Genomic DNA, 17830 nt, shown 5'->3' with positions numbered 1-17830 from the left:
TCAGGAAAGCAATAAAGGACAAGCGGAACCCAGAGTCAGCCCCAGGGTACCACAACACTGTATCAAGAGAATAATATAACAAAAACAGAAATACTTGTCTGGCCTATAACAGAAACAAACACTTCCCACGTGCTTGTGTACCTTCTTAAAAATAACACATTGATAGTAAGCAAGTCTTTAATGAGCTTTTCCATTTCTAACGAAAACCTAAAAGGCACACAACAGAATTTTGAGGCATGCAATTAGTTCTCTAATATAATGGAAATAATATAGTGGTGGCAAGGGGCAACCAAGTGGTTTGGGAGAGACTTATCTAACTAGGCCCAGTATCAAACAGCAAACAGTGCACAAGGACAGCAGATCTGAGGCTCTCAGGCCAAGCCTGTGTCGAGGGGGCATTCCACACAACAGGCAGGAAGCCCTGGACAACATGACCTCGAGTCTTTGAAGTGACAGAATCTAAGGACTGGAACAGCACACACTAGCACCACATACAGTTGTCCCTAAGTCAAAGCTGTTGTTTAGATATAGGAGGTCCACTGTCCTCAGAGAATACAATGGACCTGTGGGGGACAAGGGCAGAGTTAATCCCAAGGAAGTTTTACTATTCTAAGAAAAGAGACACTTTCATGAAATCCAGCACTGGCCAGAGCCCACCGATTGAGCAGAAGCTGTGTATACTGGAGCCTCCCCAGAGGTGATGGAAGGACTTCCCATAACCACAGGAAGGAGACACATCCCTCCTCTCCTTCTAGGTTTTCTGGTAAGGGAATGTGGAGGAAGGTTTGAAGTATTTTGTGCAATGTTTATAGAAGGCTTTCTGAAATAATGGACATATCCAGGTTTGGAAAGCCAATCACCATGGATTTAAATCCTGTACATTGGGTAGCAGGGTGCAATCCTGAAATCCTAGCACTTGAATGTAGAGGCAAGAGGTCTGAGAACTGAAGGGTAGCCTTGGTTACATAGTAAGTTTGGGCCAGCCTGGGCTTCATGAGATTCTATCATCAGAGGGTGGAACGGTTAAAATGATACCTGTGTGTTACTACACGCACTTCTGTAGCCAGCACTCTTTTAGAGGACTTGTTGCTAAGAGAACTGACAAAGGAGAAGCTTTAAAAATACAGCTCCTATGCAGGAACAACTAAGAACTGGCTTATATATGGTCAAAATGAGAGACAATTATGAAAATCCTCATTACATAAGCTTAGCCATTCTTCAGTATAAGAAGTGGCTCTCAACCAGAGCAACTTCACGAGTAGAGAGCTTGGAGCAATATCTAAAGACGTATTTGCTTGTTATGACTGAGGGATGTGCTGTGTAAGTCTCCCATGATGAGCAGCATTAGATCCTAACCATCAATAATGAACACAAAGAGACCCTGACATAAAGAGAGGCACAAGAACCCTACTACTACTAAGTAGTAAGTTGTTAAAAGTCCTTAAATAACACATATCCCCAGCTACTCAGGAGGCTGAGGTAAAAGGATTTCTTGAACCCTGGAATTTGACACCAACCTGAACAACATGGCAAGACCCACCACAACAAAACAAATAATCTTTAAGTGGTCCTACATATTCTACGATTGAGGAGTCACAGCACATTGTGATCTATACAGATCACAAACTAAAACTCAAAAGCAAAACCTTCTTTGAATTGAATTTACAGTACATGGTCACATTTCAACTTAGCCACTGTCAGCCCTGGAGCTCTGGGCAAGTAACATAGCCACATGACTACATTCCTTTCTTCCTTTCTTTTTTCTTTTCTCTTTTCCTTCTTTTCTTTCTCTCTCTCTCTCTCTCTCTCTCTCTCTCTCTCTTTCTTTCTTTTTCTTTTCTTTCTCAACACTTCACATTTATTTAAAACAAGATTTTGAGTGGTTTAACACAGTACCAAGTCACTAAGTCCCAGTATTTAGACACTCCCTTTCATTACAAATCTAATGTAACGTAGAGAAGTGCTTTTCATACATGGCCCCCAGGCCTGTGACTTCAGCATCATCTGGGAATTTGTTTCAAATGTAAATTGACTCACAGTACACATCTAAAGTTAGTGACTGAGGATTTGAGAATCTACCAGTCAATGAACATAAGAGAAACTCTGACTTAAGATGGGGAAAATTAATGTTTGGTGTTGGAGAGATGGTTCAGACATTTAGAGCACACACTGCTCTTCCAAAGGACCTGGGTTTGGTTCCCAGCACTGATTTCAAGTGGTTCATAAAAGCCAGTAACTCAAGCTCCAAAGAAGTCAACATCTCTGGCCTCTGCAGGCACCTGCACTGATGTACATGAACACACACACACACACACACACACACACACACACACACACACAGAGAGAGAGAGAGAGAGAGAGAGAGAGAGAAATAAATTTGTTCATAGAAGGCCAAATTCAACTTTCCAGACACCTGCTATAGTATATCAGAACAGAGACAACCACATCGTGCTTTCAGTCAGCTGCTCATACACACATCCAACTAGTAAACATGTAAGCCACTGAGTATCATTTAAGGCTAACTTCCTTTAAAAAAAAAAAAACAACCTAAAATACTGATCTTGTAAGGAAATGTGTTAATCACTTACTTTTAGCATATTCGAGTTTGCTTCTCAATTTAGTCAACTAAGATTTAGTAAAATATAAGTGTCTGGTAATAAAAATATTGTCATTACAAAATTTAAGTTTAACATCAAATTATAAACAATAAAAAATAATAAAGACATATAGTACAAAGGCACAGGTTTGCTTTTCTTAGTAATATGTGACATTCTAAAAAAGACATACATTTGGTTGTATGTTCTAGGTAACAGCTTTCAGATGCAGAGCTCTGCAAATCTTAACCAGACACCCTGAGAAGGGAGAGGTGACCTCAAGGCAGAGTTGGGAGTGCTGCTAATGAGGGAGACTGATCGTCCACTCTTGCAGTCTTTGGTCATGAACTGTGGAACCTGAGAGGGTCTACACAATTATCGTCCATTCTACATCCATCTGTAGCTTGAGAGAATAGTTTGCCCAAACACTAACACTTATCCAAGAGAAAATCATTTGACTTAAAAGTAAATGTATGTATGTATGTATGTATGTATGTATGTATGTATGTATGTATGTATGTATAAGAAACAGAAGCCAAGCCTGGCATAATATACCTAAATTAATACAACTTGGGGAGCTAAGGCAAGAGGACTGTCATAAGTTCAAGGCCAGCCTGACCTACAGAATAGATAGATCCTGTCTCAAAACAAATAAGCACACATACACTCACACATCTCTCTCTCTCTCACACACACACACACACACACACACACACACACACACACACACACACACTCTCTCTCTCTCTCTCTCTCTCTCTCTCTCTCTCTCTCTCTCTCTCCATATCTCCTAGTCAGGAACACTAAGTGGCGGGGTGCTGATCATCTCCAGACTCGGTGACGATGGCATCACAGACCCGGCGCTCCGGCCCACACTTGTTGGAGTTGCACTTGGGACACAGGTGGAAACATCCCAGGCAGGCATTCTTCTGCAGGCAGTCACACAGGTCCACATGGTTACAGAGCAGCCTGCCGTTTCTGTTGTACGTCATCACCTCGTACTTCACAGAAAAATATTCCTTCATCTTCGACATCTGCGCTGTCTTTCTCTGCTGCCTTGTTTTGGGGTCAAATCTGCCACCCGAGGTCCAGGGTTCTGAAATGCCAAGCACTTTAGCTGCCGTTCTGTCTGGTGCTGCAAGTTACCAGCCAGCCTTGCAAACCTGAGAGGACGAACTCCAGAACTAGCTTTTCTTGGGCATAAGGACAGAGCAGTTATGGTACCTACATTTCTTTAAACCATAAAATATAGACAATGCTCATCTCAAATGATTATATTTAGTATTACAGATGTTAAACTGATGACCTTGAGGTTCCCAAATGTGCACTGAGGTACCCTGGGTAGCATAGCAAATTTACAGGAATTAAATAGAATGTTTTGAATTTCCCCAGGAAATGGATACTTAACATCAGACAAACATAAGCAAAACACAGTCTCAACAGTACATCTCTTTGAACTCTTTGAATTCCTCCAATGTTACCATCCCCCTTGGGAAGTTAAGCTCTCATATGCTGTACATAAAAAGCAAACACTGTGAATGTTGATGTAGACATAGGTGGTCCTCAGTCTGATTCCAAGGTGAAGTTGTTAAGTACCCAAAAGGTACACCAGGCTTCACTAGTAACAGCAGTTAAAGATCGAAATAGCCACACATAGAGCACTGGTGTGCATCTGGAATCCTAGTATTTGGGAGGCTAAGGTAGAAGGATTCAAACTTTAAAGCAGCCTTGGCACATAGCATGTCTAAATGTCTAAATAACTAGATATTGCTTATCCAACTTGTCTATTGCCTTCAAATGACTAATACATTGTTTCAACACATATACTTAAGAAGTTTGAATCCAACTAACTAGTAAACTGAAGCGTGGGAGATGTCTTTTGGCCTACAGTACTGTGGAGTTGCTGAGACCTTCAAGGCACTGTAATTTTAAACAGACAGGGTCAGCCTGACCTAATGTACTCAAGGCCTGGGGACACCCAGAAAGCCTTTGGCAAAGATAAGAGCCCAGCTTAGACGTTCTACCCAAATGAACACAACTGAAGAGACAAGTCTCACTGTGAGCTAAACAGATGGCAGATGTTTGGGCCACATGGTTTGCAGTGGTTTGTTACAGAGCAAAGGGTAACTGATAAAGGCTGTGTTCATCTGCCTTCTAAAGCATCTGCCTTCAACAGTTCGGGAAAAGGTATGAGCAAAGTGAAGGTCTATAAATAACACATACGCGGGCGCAAAGAGTGACTCAATAGTACTTGTATTTTTCAAGCAAGCATTTCAAAAGGCATACTGATCTGAGTTGAACCCAACCAATGCAACCCATCATTCCTTCAATGAAAAAGTAATTTATTATTTTTAAAGATTACAAAATGATCTTTTTAGATAAGAAATTTTCCCAGAAAACTTGAGTCTTGTTTTTTGTTTCTATTTTGTTTTAAGGTAAAGGAGACTCTGTCTCAGGTGGATTTCTTGACCATAAGCAAGATTAATTTACCCATCTGCCCACCCATCTAATAATTTGTTGGCACTGTGTACAGAGCACTGAGTCAATTCTCAGAACACAAGGATAACCAAAACATGGTATGAGCTGGGAATGACAGCACTGTCTGTGACTCTAGCACTGAGGAGGCATAGGCAGAAGAAACCTATGTTCTAGGTTAGCCATGGCTACCCAGCAGGGTCTTGAATTAAAACCAAACCAGCCAACAATAAATCCCTGGGACCATGGGGCTCCTTATCCAACAGGAAAGATGAAAACTGAACGCAGCTGAGCAGGGTAACGCTACGGGGGAGTGTGTGCAACGGAAGTGGTTCTGCGTCATACATCTCCCCATTGTTGATCAAAGTGATGCAAAGTGCAAGGTGGCCATGCCATCCTAACGTGACACCAATTAACCAAGTACTTAGATAAACAGAAAAGTGAACAGCCACAACAGGTCCAGCTGGTCTGCATGGGACACAAAGGCTGGCAGCCATACACACTTCTGTGGAAACCTCAGTACACTCTAGTCACAGGGAACTCCGCTACAGCACTGCAGATGTGCACAAAAGGAGGACAAGGGGTGCCTGATTAACAGAGAAGGCCACTCTCTGAATATGTTCTCTTACCTGTATGACTATTAAACCCTCTGACCTTCTGTCAACCACAACTGAACAATGGAAAATGTTGGTAGAAATCTACAGACAGACAAACAAACAAAATACCCACAATCTATAAGGCTCAGCACTGAGAGAATGTGTCAGAAACAGTTATATTTACACGGGGGTCTGGGGATATGGCTAAGTGGTAAAGGGCTTGACAAGCATGTAGAAGATCCTAGGTGACAACTGGAGCTGAGCACATTAGTATAAATAAATGGACTGCATTGCATTGAGACTATCATATTGAGAAGGGGACCCTGCCCCAAACAACTAAGCATGCTACGATCCTGACCACACCACTCATAGGCCACTTGCCTATTTGAAGAGTATCCTCTGGGTGTAACTCCATGATGGGTCTGAATAGAAGTGGCTTGTTTCTGTGGAAGGATAGAAAAGAGGAGAAAAGGGAATCAATAAACACAGGAGTGAATTTACTACCAAAATGCAGCCATCTGTCACGAACTGAGCAAACAGATTCAGGATGTCTGTGAGACCCGTAAGAACTGCATAGACTTTAACCGTTACACTTCCCTAACTGGACATGATGCTGAAAATGTTTCTCATTCTGAGCATCTTTATTTCAGATTTCTGGATGAGGGAAGTTTGGTGTAATGCTAATATACTACAGAACAAGGGTTACTTCAGAGATCTTTCACTCTACCTACATTTGGTCCCTTGTACACAGCAGCAGTTCTATCTACACAGGCTTTAGGTTAGGGCAGCTCTGCATTTGGCATTCAAACCACCCACCGACCCTGAAGTAATTCAATTTGAAAATAACTAAAATGCTAACACAAGTTTTCTGAGTGTTCTAGGATTTTCCAGCTACTTCCAATTTCTTGCTTGCTCTCAAACAAAACTCTATCTTATGATCCTTGCTGTTCTTTGACATACAGGTACAAAGAACTGACTTTTAAAGTCAACCCAGCAAATGAAAACAATCAGAAACTAGAGACCCGCATGGCTATGCACAGGTAAAACCTGTTTTTCTTTCCAGGAAACCATTGTGAGCTGCTTCAGCTTCACCCAGGGCACCTTTCCTACTTCAGCCAGGGTGCTTATGAGCTCAGCAGAAGTACCGAGTTCTGAGTCCCTGTTCGTCATCTGAAGAGCCTACTTAATATAAATGTATTTAATGTTTAGAAAAACTGGAAAACTCATAGTAGACCACAGAAAAGGTGGAAAAATATTCCCAATGTATAGGAATGCAGTAGCTCTAAAGAATAAACTGAAAGTTTTAATGTCTACGGAACTTTAAAACATAATAGCTAGGCTTCTATTTAAATATCTATTTATAGTGGGGCAGAAGTGTTAAAAACAAAACAACAACAAAAAGTCCTGATACAAGGCTTTCAAAGTCATGGTTTAGATCTTAGCTCTAACCGGGTGACCCTGAGCAAGTCAACTTGTCTGGGCAGAAGATTCTTATCTCCAGAAGAGGGCTCCGAACTCAGCTCTCAAGTCTACTATGAAGACTGGGCCACCCAAAAAAACATGAGACAGCAAGAGGCTGAGAAAAGTGCATCATCCACAGCTCTGCCAGCCCTCAGAAGAGCCCTCACAGATACTCAAAGCAAAACGAAATTACTATGTTAATCCAGGGCCCCATGATAAGGCAGTAATCACAAAGAATTTTCAGAGTATTCAACTGTGTTCAGCATAGGTCGATTTTTCCTGTTCAGAGAAGTTGGATTAATGAGTAAGGAGGGTCGTGCAGAAGGCTGTTAAAGACTGCACTCATGCTGGACTCATGGTCCCAGAGCAAGAAAGGAAACTGAAAGGCAACACTCTCTTCTGAGGTCTCTCACATTCAACTAGATACACCAAGAGCTGAGTCTCTAACTGGCATCCTTTCCCCCCAACAAAGCCACACTTACTTGATGGTGTGCAGTTTTCTTGTGACTATCATTGGAAAGTCAACTTCAAAATATTTATTTGGGAGAAGACCTTCATCCTGGAGAAAACCATACAGAATCACTCCTTAGCCCAGTCACTAAATGCAGCAAGCACCAAGCATTTAGCTAAATGCAAAAGATGTACTTAGGGACTTTAGGTCAGGAGACTCACATGGTCAGAAACATTTTTATTTATTTCTATTTGTGTGTACAAATGTTTGCTGATCCTATGTGCATGTCTGCACAACATGTCTGTACCTACTGCCCTCAAAGGTCATTAAATCCTGTGGAATTAAAGATGGTTGTAAACTGTCATGTAGGTGCTGAGACTTGAACTTGTGTCCTCTGCAAGAACAAGTGCTCTTAATTGATAAGCCATCTCTTCGGCCCCCAAAGGCATTTTTTAAATTCCTATGATCTCAAGAATGTATCTGAGAGGAGCAAGAATGAATACAGAAACTAGGAAACAGCTCAGTTAGTGAAGTTCTTGTCTTATGAGTGTGAGACCCTGAGTTTAATCCTAAAACCCACATAAAAATGCAAAGTATGGAGGTTGGGGATCTAGCTCAGTGGTAGAGTGCTTGCTTAGCAAGCGCAAGGCCCTGGGTTCGGTGCCCAGCTCCGAAAAAAAGAAAAAAAATGCAAAGTATGGTGTGTGAGTTTGTAATCCTACGGCCATGGAGACAGAGAGAAGACCACTGGGACACTTTGGCCAGTTAGTCTAGTCTATTTGTTGAGCTCTAAGCCAATGAGAAACCCCAACTGAAAGGTAGTGGATAATGTTCCTAAGGATGACACTTTGGCCTCCATAATGTTTGTATACGTGTGTGTGTGTGTGTGTGTGCGTGCGCGCATGCGCACATATATGCACCACCACCACCCTGATACACACACACACACACACACACACACACACACACACACACACACAAAACACATGCATTAAAAAAATAGAAATGGGGGTTGGGAATTTAGCTCAGTGGTAGAGCGCTTGCCTAGCAAGCACAAGGCCCTGGGTTCAGTCCCCAGCTCCGAAAAAAAAAAAAAGAAAAAAAAATAGATATGGGAAAAACTCGAGGTTTTGTATTTGTCCAGGTAAGGTCTATTAAGTCGTGAAGTGGAATAGTGGGGGAGGAGTTTGAGTTGTCAAAACACAGCACATACAGTGCACGGAGTTAGGATCATTTTCTTGCTGTTACAAGAGAGTCTGGTGAAGTGTAGAGCTTGAGTCCTAGCTCAAGCATTTGTCTGAATGGGTCAAGAGGTCATCTCTTAAAAAAAGGAGAACTGGAGAGATGGCTAAGTCATTAAAAGCCCTGATTGTTCTTCCAGAGGACCCAGGTCAGAATATGCGCACGTGCATACACACACACACACACACACACACACACACACACACACACACACACACACACACAGAGTAGTTCACAAACACCTATAACCCTAGTTCCAGGAAATCAGACACGATCTTCTTATCCAGGTATATACACAGTGCACAGACACACATGTAGGCAAAGCACCCATACAAATATATTCAAAAATTTTTTTAAGTGAAAATACTGCTAGCTCTCATGTGGTTGAAATGAGTTAATCCATGAAGGGCACTCCAAGAAGGGCCTGGCTATAGTAAATTCTTTGTCTGTGCCTTTATCATTTATAAACACAGTAGAAAGATGTAGGACCCAACATTAATTTCTCACTATGAAACACAGTAACAAATGTGAAAATGCACAGAGAAACATAAGATATGTGTGTACATCCACACAGCTCCACTCCTTTCTTCTGTGTTTCCTAGCATGGTGGGTGGCTAGACCCCACCCACCCATCTACTACTTTTTGTCCTAGCCTTTCTCCATCCAAATGGTGCTCCAATCATTCACTCACTCAGTCCTACTGTTCTCACATCTGTCCATTCCTCTTCCAATCTCCCCTCTCACACTGACTATAACAACACAACTTCCCGGACTTTGTGCTCCACACTACACTACCTCCACAGCTCTTCATGCTAAGATTCAATGGAAGCAAGCCTAAACAGCCTTTCTCCTTAGGGCCCATGCCATCCCCTGCCATCTACACTTATGTCCCAGAAACACAGAGCTGTCTGCATACTTTAAAGGAAGTGCAAGAGACCAGATATCCTGAATCGGGTGCCAGATGCAGTAAGGGAAAGGAGAATCCAGGACAGGGAATCCCTTCTTCCTGCCTTGAGCAACTGCAAACCTGAGAGCCAATCATGGGGACAGTAGTTATAAGATATAAAGATCAGGTATGAAGGTGTAAACGAGTCTGAGGGACCAAACACAGTAAAGACAACCTGGTGGGGACAGAGCCACCACAACTGCATGCTCACAGAAAGTAATCCCTTAAGTCTACCAACATGGAGACAGCTCCTCTTTCAGATTCTAAGGCACAGCCTGGGCTTGTTTTACAAGGGAGGGAGAAAGGCCAGTATCCTGACACCCTCGGCTCAGAAACCTTAGCTTTCCACACTTAATGGTTTGTGCTCTGCAAAGCTGAGCTGTATAGAAGCAGCACAAAGACACCTGAAGGATGAAGAATGTATGTTAGGGGACATGGAAGCACTTCAATAAGAAATCCTATCAAGACTATACCCGGTATAAAACCTGCTTGGGATGTAAGAACTATACCTGGAGTCAGAGGTGCAGCTCAGTGGTCGAACACTTACTTGCCTAACATGCAAGCCCTGGGTTCCATCCTTAGTGCCGTGAAAACAAAACAAGAACACTTTACTCAACAGACAACAATGGGAGCAAACACACATGGTCAACACTGTCTGTCCTCTCCCATAGGACAGTGTCTTCTTTCAAGGGCACTTCCTCTCCTGAGTCGCCTAGCTTCCTTCCTAGTAGAGGGGAAAATAACTGGCATGTCATGCTTCACTCACTGATGTTCTGGTTCTCTGGGCCATCAGCACCACAAACCTAAAGAGCTCCCAGCAAATGAGCTGCTACACAAGCCACAACCCCACCTCCCGAGCTTGTCAGGCTTGTACAGGGGCAGCCTGGAATCAGAGGGAAGCCACCATGGCTGACCATTTCACAGACTGCCAAGGTCAACACTGCTTCCTGCTACAGGACTCAAGAGACATCAAGAAGCTGAGGTACTTCAAAGGGCTTCACCTTTCAACCCTTATTCTTTCTGTGACTGTCCCAGCTTTCCTGTCTCTAGGAAACCCCAGCTATACAAAGGGTCTTGCATCCCTGAGATCACACAGAAGGAGCAGGACATAGTAAGAGCATGAAAGATCTCCCTATTCACTTATGGAAAGGCATACATCTCTAAAGTACAGAGTCATAGTTTTGTTTTGTTTTATTTTTAATGAAGAACCAGAAAACAGTTTAACCTTTGCAGTCTGTATGGTCTGTGTTATAACTCGTTAACTCTGTTGTCATCCTAGTCACACAGTTGCTAAAGATGGACAAAATATAACAAATGGAAGTGACTGTGTTCCAATAAAGCTTTCTTTACAAAAACAGGTGGGGGGCCAGATTTAGCCTATAGCTTATAGTTGGCAACTCCTTCTCTGAAGGAGCAAACAGGGAGCTGGAGAGACAGCTCAGAAGTTAAGAGCACTGGCTGATCTTCCAGAGGACCATGGATTTAACTCCCAGGACCCACAGGACAGCTCACAACCATCTGTAACTCCAGTTCTAGAGGATCTGACACCCTCTTCTGGCTTCTGTGGACACCAGGCATACACAAACATGTACACAAACAGACATTAAAGCAAAACACCCAGATGCAAAAAAAAAAAATTAAAAACACAGAAAATATTTACAATATCCTGAACAACAATGATTAATTGTCATGATTACAAAATCATGATTATCAGTAAAAATATGAAATTTCCACAAAAGACTTCCAAACTTTCTGCTGTTTTCTTACAACATGATGGGAAATTTTTTTTCTTAGAAGAGGTAAACTTTGTTCATAAATAAAAATCCCAGATTTAATAGTTATCAAGTTATCTACATGAAGGGAAAGAAAGCAACCCATGTGATAAAGGGATCTTGGCCCAGTGGAAGGCTGTCTCAACAGCATATCCCTTCCACAGAACATTCACTCAAATCCTTTATACCAACCCTGAGGCACTGCCACAAAGGCAAAACAGTCCTCCTGAAAAGATGTCTCTCAAAAGGCACTCCTTCTACACTGTGAGTAAACGAGGGCTTGGGTTCACTGCATGTGTGTCAAACTCTAAAGCCACTGGTTGTTGGATCCAAAGATCCAAGCAGGTCAGACTGTGTACATACATTCTCATCTATCTTATTCTACACTTACAAACCATCTGGGGAAACGGACATGCCCATTACTGCACATGACTGACCTCACAGTGAAGTCAAGAAATCTGCACAAACTACAAAAAGAACATGTAACATAGAGGATATATAACAGTAAACACCAAGCAGAACACCAGCAGAATCACATTTCCCCTTGTGACCATGACCAGACCTGCCTCTCTACTCCTAACAGGGTGGCCAGAGAGCCGATCAGAACAACTACTACAGGCTTTATGTCACATCCTGTTCATATCTCAAATCTCTGAATCTTACCCTGAACAATGGTAACCTTGTGGTCAACTGATCTTAGTTACGATCAAAATTTATAATTCATACATTTGTTCTCAGTGATTCTAGTAGAAATTCTTTCCCTCCCAATGTATATCAACACATATAGAAGAACACATGTGAACTTTTAGTATAAGTACAATGTAATTTGAAAAAACAATCTAACTTCCTGGACAACACAGAGGGTTGAACGTTACTGCAGAGGTTACTGTGGCATCTAGGCAGGTGGACCTGGATGAGAGAGTCTGCCACTGAATTTCTTTTTTTATTTATATGCATGTGTATATATGTACGTGTGTGTGTGTGTGTGTGTGTGTGTGTGTGTGTGTGTGTGTGTGCATGATCCCTGTTAGTATGCACACACATGTGGAGTCAAAGGACTTCCTCAAGGGTCATTCCTTTCAGGTACGTTCTACTTTTTTGAAACAGGTTATCTCATTGGCTTGGAAATCCCACAAGTAGTACAGGCTAACTGGCCCAAGAACTTCCAGGGATCACCCTATCTCTGACCCCAGCTCACTAGTGCTGGGATTGCAAGAGCAAACTACTATGCCCAGTTTTTTTCTATGGACCCTCGAGGCAGAACTCAGGTTTCTGTGCTTTACCAGCGGAGACAGCCCCCTCGTTAAATATATTTTAAACATTTTAAATTAGGTAATCCTCATCAAAAAATTAAGCTGGAGAAACTGTAGTAGGAGAACCTTTAATTACCTTTAATTTCCAGAAGGTGGTATCCATCCCAGCCCCAAGGTTGAGAATTTGACAACGGCATTCTGTCTTCCGGAGAAAAGCTTTAATAAGCTGACTGACACCATGAACACGAGCAAAATATCCTTGAAGAGAGTTTCAGAGAATCAAGCTGTCAGTCACTCAGGGACAGCACACATTATCCCTCAAAGCCATCAGAGAATCAGGTGCTGCAAGGGTTCCTGGCTCAGAAACACTCAGGAGATCTGCCTCAAGACTACAGGGAAGCCTGCCAAGTAAACTAGCATGGCCTTACCTCAGGATCCTTGGTATTCAAATCTCTCTGCATTGACCCACTTTTAGGGGCCAAGATCCCCCCTACATTACCCACAAATGAATTAAGATAACATGGTCAAGGGTTAGGGATTTAGCTCAGTGGTAGAGCGCTTGCCTAGCAAGCGCAAGGCCCTGGGTTCGGTCCCCAGCTCCAAAAAAAAAAAAAAAAAAAAAAAAAAGATAACATGGTCAGTTTTCACTGGGGCAAAAAGTAAGCCATGTTTCTGCCTTGATGAAATTACTTAAAAGCCTAACAGTTGCTACCAATCACTATAAAAAGGCACAAAAGTTTACCTTCACACAGGCAGACAGTTCACAGCAAAAGATGCATGATATTTTGTTCTGTTTGGTGTTTTAGATTTTTGAGATAGAATCTTATTGTGTAGCCTAGATGGATTTAAAAATCACAACTGTCCTGCCTGACCCTTCAGAGTACTGGAAATAGAGGCATGCCCCACCACACTTGGCTTATACAGAGGTCGTGTGCCTGCATGTGCGTGTCCCCACATTTTCAGTGCTAGAGACTGAGCCCCTGCACCTGTCCGTGCTAAGCAAGCACTCTTGGAATGAGCCGCATCTGCAGCCATCACAGGTCCTTATAAATGGGGAATTAGACTACAAAATTTCAGTAACATCATTTTCATCATTGAATTGAGATTAAAAAATTTATAGCATGCCATACTGGTGAGGATGCTGGGAACTAAGACCTTCCCTCTTCTTTGTAAAGAGCATACCCTGGAAGGCTCTCTAAGAATGCATCTGTAAACCTTCAGGGCCCCTGGGGTTGAGATGGTGGGGAGGGCAGACAGCCACTTACCTCTGTTAATTTCAGGGGCCTTCCTCTCTTTAGACTGCCTCACAAGATGTTCGATGTATGGATCATGCCAGTAGCCAATGCTCACCGCAAACCTGGAAAAGTTGAAAAGGTGTGTAGCAAGCATGGATTTTCCAGTCTTAGGGACCACTGTTGTGTTCCCAAGAACCAGATAAGGATCCAGAGGAAAACCAACAGCTTCAAAAGGCCAATATATGCGCATGGACTGCCTAACAGCCCTTTAGCAAGGCCCATCTAACATGTCCACTCACATGACACTGCCCGCACACCTCCCACTTCAATCACTCCTCACCTCCTCTTCACATTGCTAACTTCCTCTCCAGGACACCTGTGAGCATCTGTTCACTACATAAACACTAGGGCCACTCACACCAAGAGTTTATTAACTGTAACAGAAAGTTTCCTGACTGCTACCCCGAGTCTCCACACCTCAAACCTTTAATAACCAAGTCAAGATTTAGTGGGTGCATGGGGTTCATCTCCAAGCTACAGTTTAAAGCTCCTAGAAGCAGCAGACACTACATCTTTTCTTTGTATCTACCAATAAGACTTTTTCATTTGTTTTTGCTTTTGAGACTGAATTCGTCCTGCCCCAGCTGAGCTTACAATGTGTGCTACCACACTGAGTAACCAGGTTGACTCTGCCCTGCTATCGCAGGTGCCATTTTCTGTACAAGCTTGTCTCTCACTGATGTTTGCGTATGTGTGGATACCACGAGGAAGCACATGGGCTAAAGTAGTTAATGCAACATGTAAAATACTCACTGATTTGCCAGGCCTTGCTACATGTGTCTCCATAGCCCAAAGCAAACAGCACACTTATAATCTGACCACAGTTAGAGGTAGACCCAGTCCCAGGGGCACACACTTTTAATGCCAGAATAAAATTTGGGAGGCAGAGGCAGTTGGACCTCTGAGAGTTCAAGGCCAACCTGATCTACCTATAGAGTGAGCCAGGGCTATGTAGGGAAATCCTGTATCAGAAAGCAAAACATAAAACAAAACAAAACATCTCAGTGGAACCATTCTTATCTAAGGCACTACATTCAGTCCCAATACCACAAAATAGATAAATAAAAAAGTTAACAGTGTGATTTTCAATATGTGACTTGTTACTATCAAATTCAATTTGAACAGTATGGAAATCTTCATTTTTTAAATATAAAAAGGAGCTTAAAATAGAAAACACCGTGTATTACAAATAAGAAGCATGAAGAAGTCTTGAAATGTGTGTTGCCAGTCCTCGCTGTGGGTTTCTGACAGTTTTCATGGGAATCGTGTAGTGCCATCTAGTGGCAGAGGTGTATCTCAGCTGAAGCATAGTTCTTTCCCATCCTTAGCATGGGGAAGGGGAAGGGAATGTTCTCCTGGGAATCTAAACTCAGGACCTCACCAATTGACCAGACACAGCAGCCAGCTCAAGGGTTTTCAACACACCATAGAGGAGGAAGGAAAAGAAGACTTCATGAAGGAAGGAAGACAAGCATCAGAGTCTGGGATTCACGGGCCAGCCATCTGGGATTAAGTAAGTAAACTGGTGTACCAACTGGTCTGCAGTGACCAGAACCCATAAGATGGGAGGGAGCTTTTTATTTATTTTTATTTTTATTTATTTTTATTTTTTTTATTTTTTCGGAGCTGGGGACCGAACCCAGGGTCTTGCGCTTCCTAGGCAAGTGCTCTACCACTGAGCTAAATCCCCAACCCCGGGAGGGAGCTTTTTAAAAGTGCCACTCTACTCTCTAAGGGTTCTTTCATCTGACTTGGATCAGAGGCATCAAAACACAGTTTCAAACAGCAATTCAGGTCTATGTTCCCTAGCCCTAGGTGTGTGAGTGAGTGAGTGTGTGTGTGTGTGTGTGTGTGTGTGTGTGTGTGTGTGTGTGTAGGGGGGTTGGGCAACTGCCCAGCCATGCCAACAAATGCCTACTGTGTCTATCTGCACAGGTGAAGGCAACCCTTACTGACAGAAACCACTGACACACAAAGGACAAACGGTATCTGACTCCAAAGGAATACAATGCAAAGACCTACGAAGCCTGACTATCAGATAAACCTAAAAAGCAAGGGCTCAACCAGGAGAAACAAAAGAGGAGAAGAAACAACCAGGAGAAGCCCATTACAAAGCACTTATACTGTCACAAAATAAAGAACTCTCAAAAATTAGGAAGAAATTCCTAGAGGTAAAAATGGATGAAAAAGCATATGGGGGCAATTCATAAAAGAAATATAACTAATTAATAAACATAAAAACTCAGCCTTACAACAATGATCAAAGGCAAAGGAGAAGCTTAAATAAAGCACCATTTCTCCTTTAAACTGGCACCAAAACTATTTCTGAGTAGAGCTTGGATTTGGAGGATGAGGAAGCAGGCACTCAAGCATTGCCTCCAGGCGGTGCATACTTGGTGAGCCTACAATCCCACTTTATCCTAACAGCCAAGAACGGCCACAGAGTTTTCCATAAGAACATGGAACATGACAAGTCCATGTGCAGGATGTCCCAACTTTGTTAGGAACTAACCCACAGGTACCAAAGATACCCCACTATTTACCAATCGCTTGAAATGCTATTAGCAGCAGTCGACTCCACACTACCCATGATGCTAAGCACCAACTCGGCTTGCTGGTTCTACTGTGTGCTCACTCGCTTTTGTGCGCTCGCTCTCTCTCTCTCTCTCTCTCTCTCTCTCTCTCTCTCTCTCTCTCTCTCTGTGTGTGTGTGTGTGTGTGTGTGTGGTGTGTGTGTGTGTGTGTGTGTGTGTGTGTGTGTTGACTGCAAAGACTGTTCTTAGTACCAAGCTTCCATCCTGGATGTGAACTGCATTCTGCTGGTGATCTCCAAGGCCTCTGACTGCCTCCAACTATAATTTTATTGCTGCTCTTTCTCGTTTTTCAGTTTGACTTTTACTGTCCATGGCCTGAGTGTTTCTTCTTCCTTTATGAAGGGGAAGCAGAAGCAGCCCCTTTCGGGTCATAGGCTGCCCCTAACTACCATTTACTGAGGTCTGAGTGCACTTGCCCACCTGACTTATTGAAGCATGCAAGAAACTACACACCTTGGGAGACCAAGGATGGAATTAAAGGAGGAAAAGGAAAAGCTAAGTGAGTACCTGTGTTCTCCTCTCTGCTTCCTGGTCTGCCATGGACAGAACATTTTGCCTCTACCACACGCTCCTGCCACCATGATGTTCCTGCTCAAGCCTCTGGAGCAAAGAAATAATGGACTGACTGTACCCTCCTAACACTGGGAGTGGAAAGAGATCTTTCCTCCCTTAAGTTATCTACACTAGGCAATCTGGTCACAGCAATGGAAAAGGAGTCCATGCACTGTTGAAAGCAGTCACTGAACACTGAGAAATGGTACCAACATTCACAGCAGGGTGCAACAGCAAGACTTCAACCAGACGATCCCTTGGTACCATGTCTCCAGCTTAGCAAACCATGAGCCAATACTTCATAAAATGCTAAGACACCATGATGGTCTATCTCCATTGCCAATTTGATAAGATCAACATTGAAGCAAATCTCTGGGCCCATCTGTAAAGGAGTTTCTAGACTGGGTTAACTGATACACGGGCAGCACAATTCTGTGCCTGGAGTTTTAAGTTGAATAAAGAAGTGAGCTAAGCACCAGTGGTCATCTCTCTCTGCTGCCTGCCCAACTGATGTACAAAGGACTCATCTCCCTCTATGCCACTGTTCATTACACGTCTACAGTAAGCTTTATAACTAATGTTAGTGTAAAACACCAAGC

General features: G+C 42.8%; 1 protein-coding gene and 1 pseudogene across 2 annotated transcripts in view; both read right to left on the bottom strand.

The window, feature by feature from the left end:
• The window catches only part of Lcmt1 (leucine carboxyl methyltransferase 1), a 56276-nt gene that overhangs the window by 23865 nt on the left and 14581 nt on the right, over positions 1-17830 (bottom strand). For both annotated transcript variants that reach the window (XM_087571586.1, NM_199405.3), the window contains exons 2-5: positions 14056-14147; positions 12927-13048; positions 7609-7685; positions 6047-6108 (exon numbers count right to left, since the gene is read on the bottom strand). In XM_087571586.1, the coding sequence (XP_087427712.1) occupies positions 6047-6108; positions 7609-7685; positions 12927-13048; positions 14056-14147 (353 nt within the window). The remainder of the gene's footprint in view (positions 1-6046; positions 6109-7608; positions 7686-12926; positions 13049-14055; positions 14148-17830) is intronic.
• Positions 3359-3715, bottom strand: LOC147996961 (ARL14 effector protein-like pseudogene; annotated as a pseudogene).

This window comes from Rattus norvegicus, chromosome 1, assembly GCF_021556685.1.
Source record: "Rattus norvegicus strain SHRSP/BbbUtx chromosome 1, alternate assembly SHRSP_T2T, whole genome shotgun sequence".
Classification (NCBI taxonomy): domain Eukaryota; kingdom Metazoa; phylum Chordata; class Mammalia; order Rodentia; family Muridae; genus Rattus; species Rattus norvegicus.
Note: the sequence above shows the minus strand (reverse complement) of the source record. Positions and strands in the feature narration are given on the sequence as shown.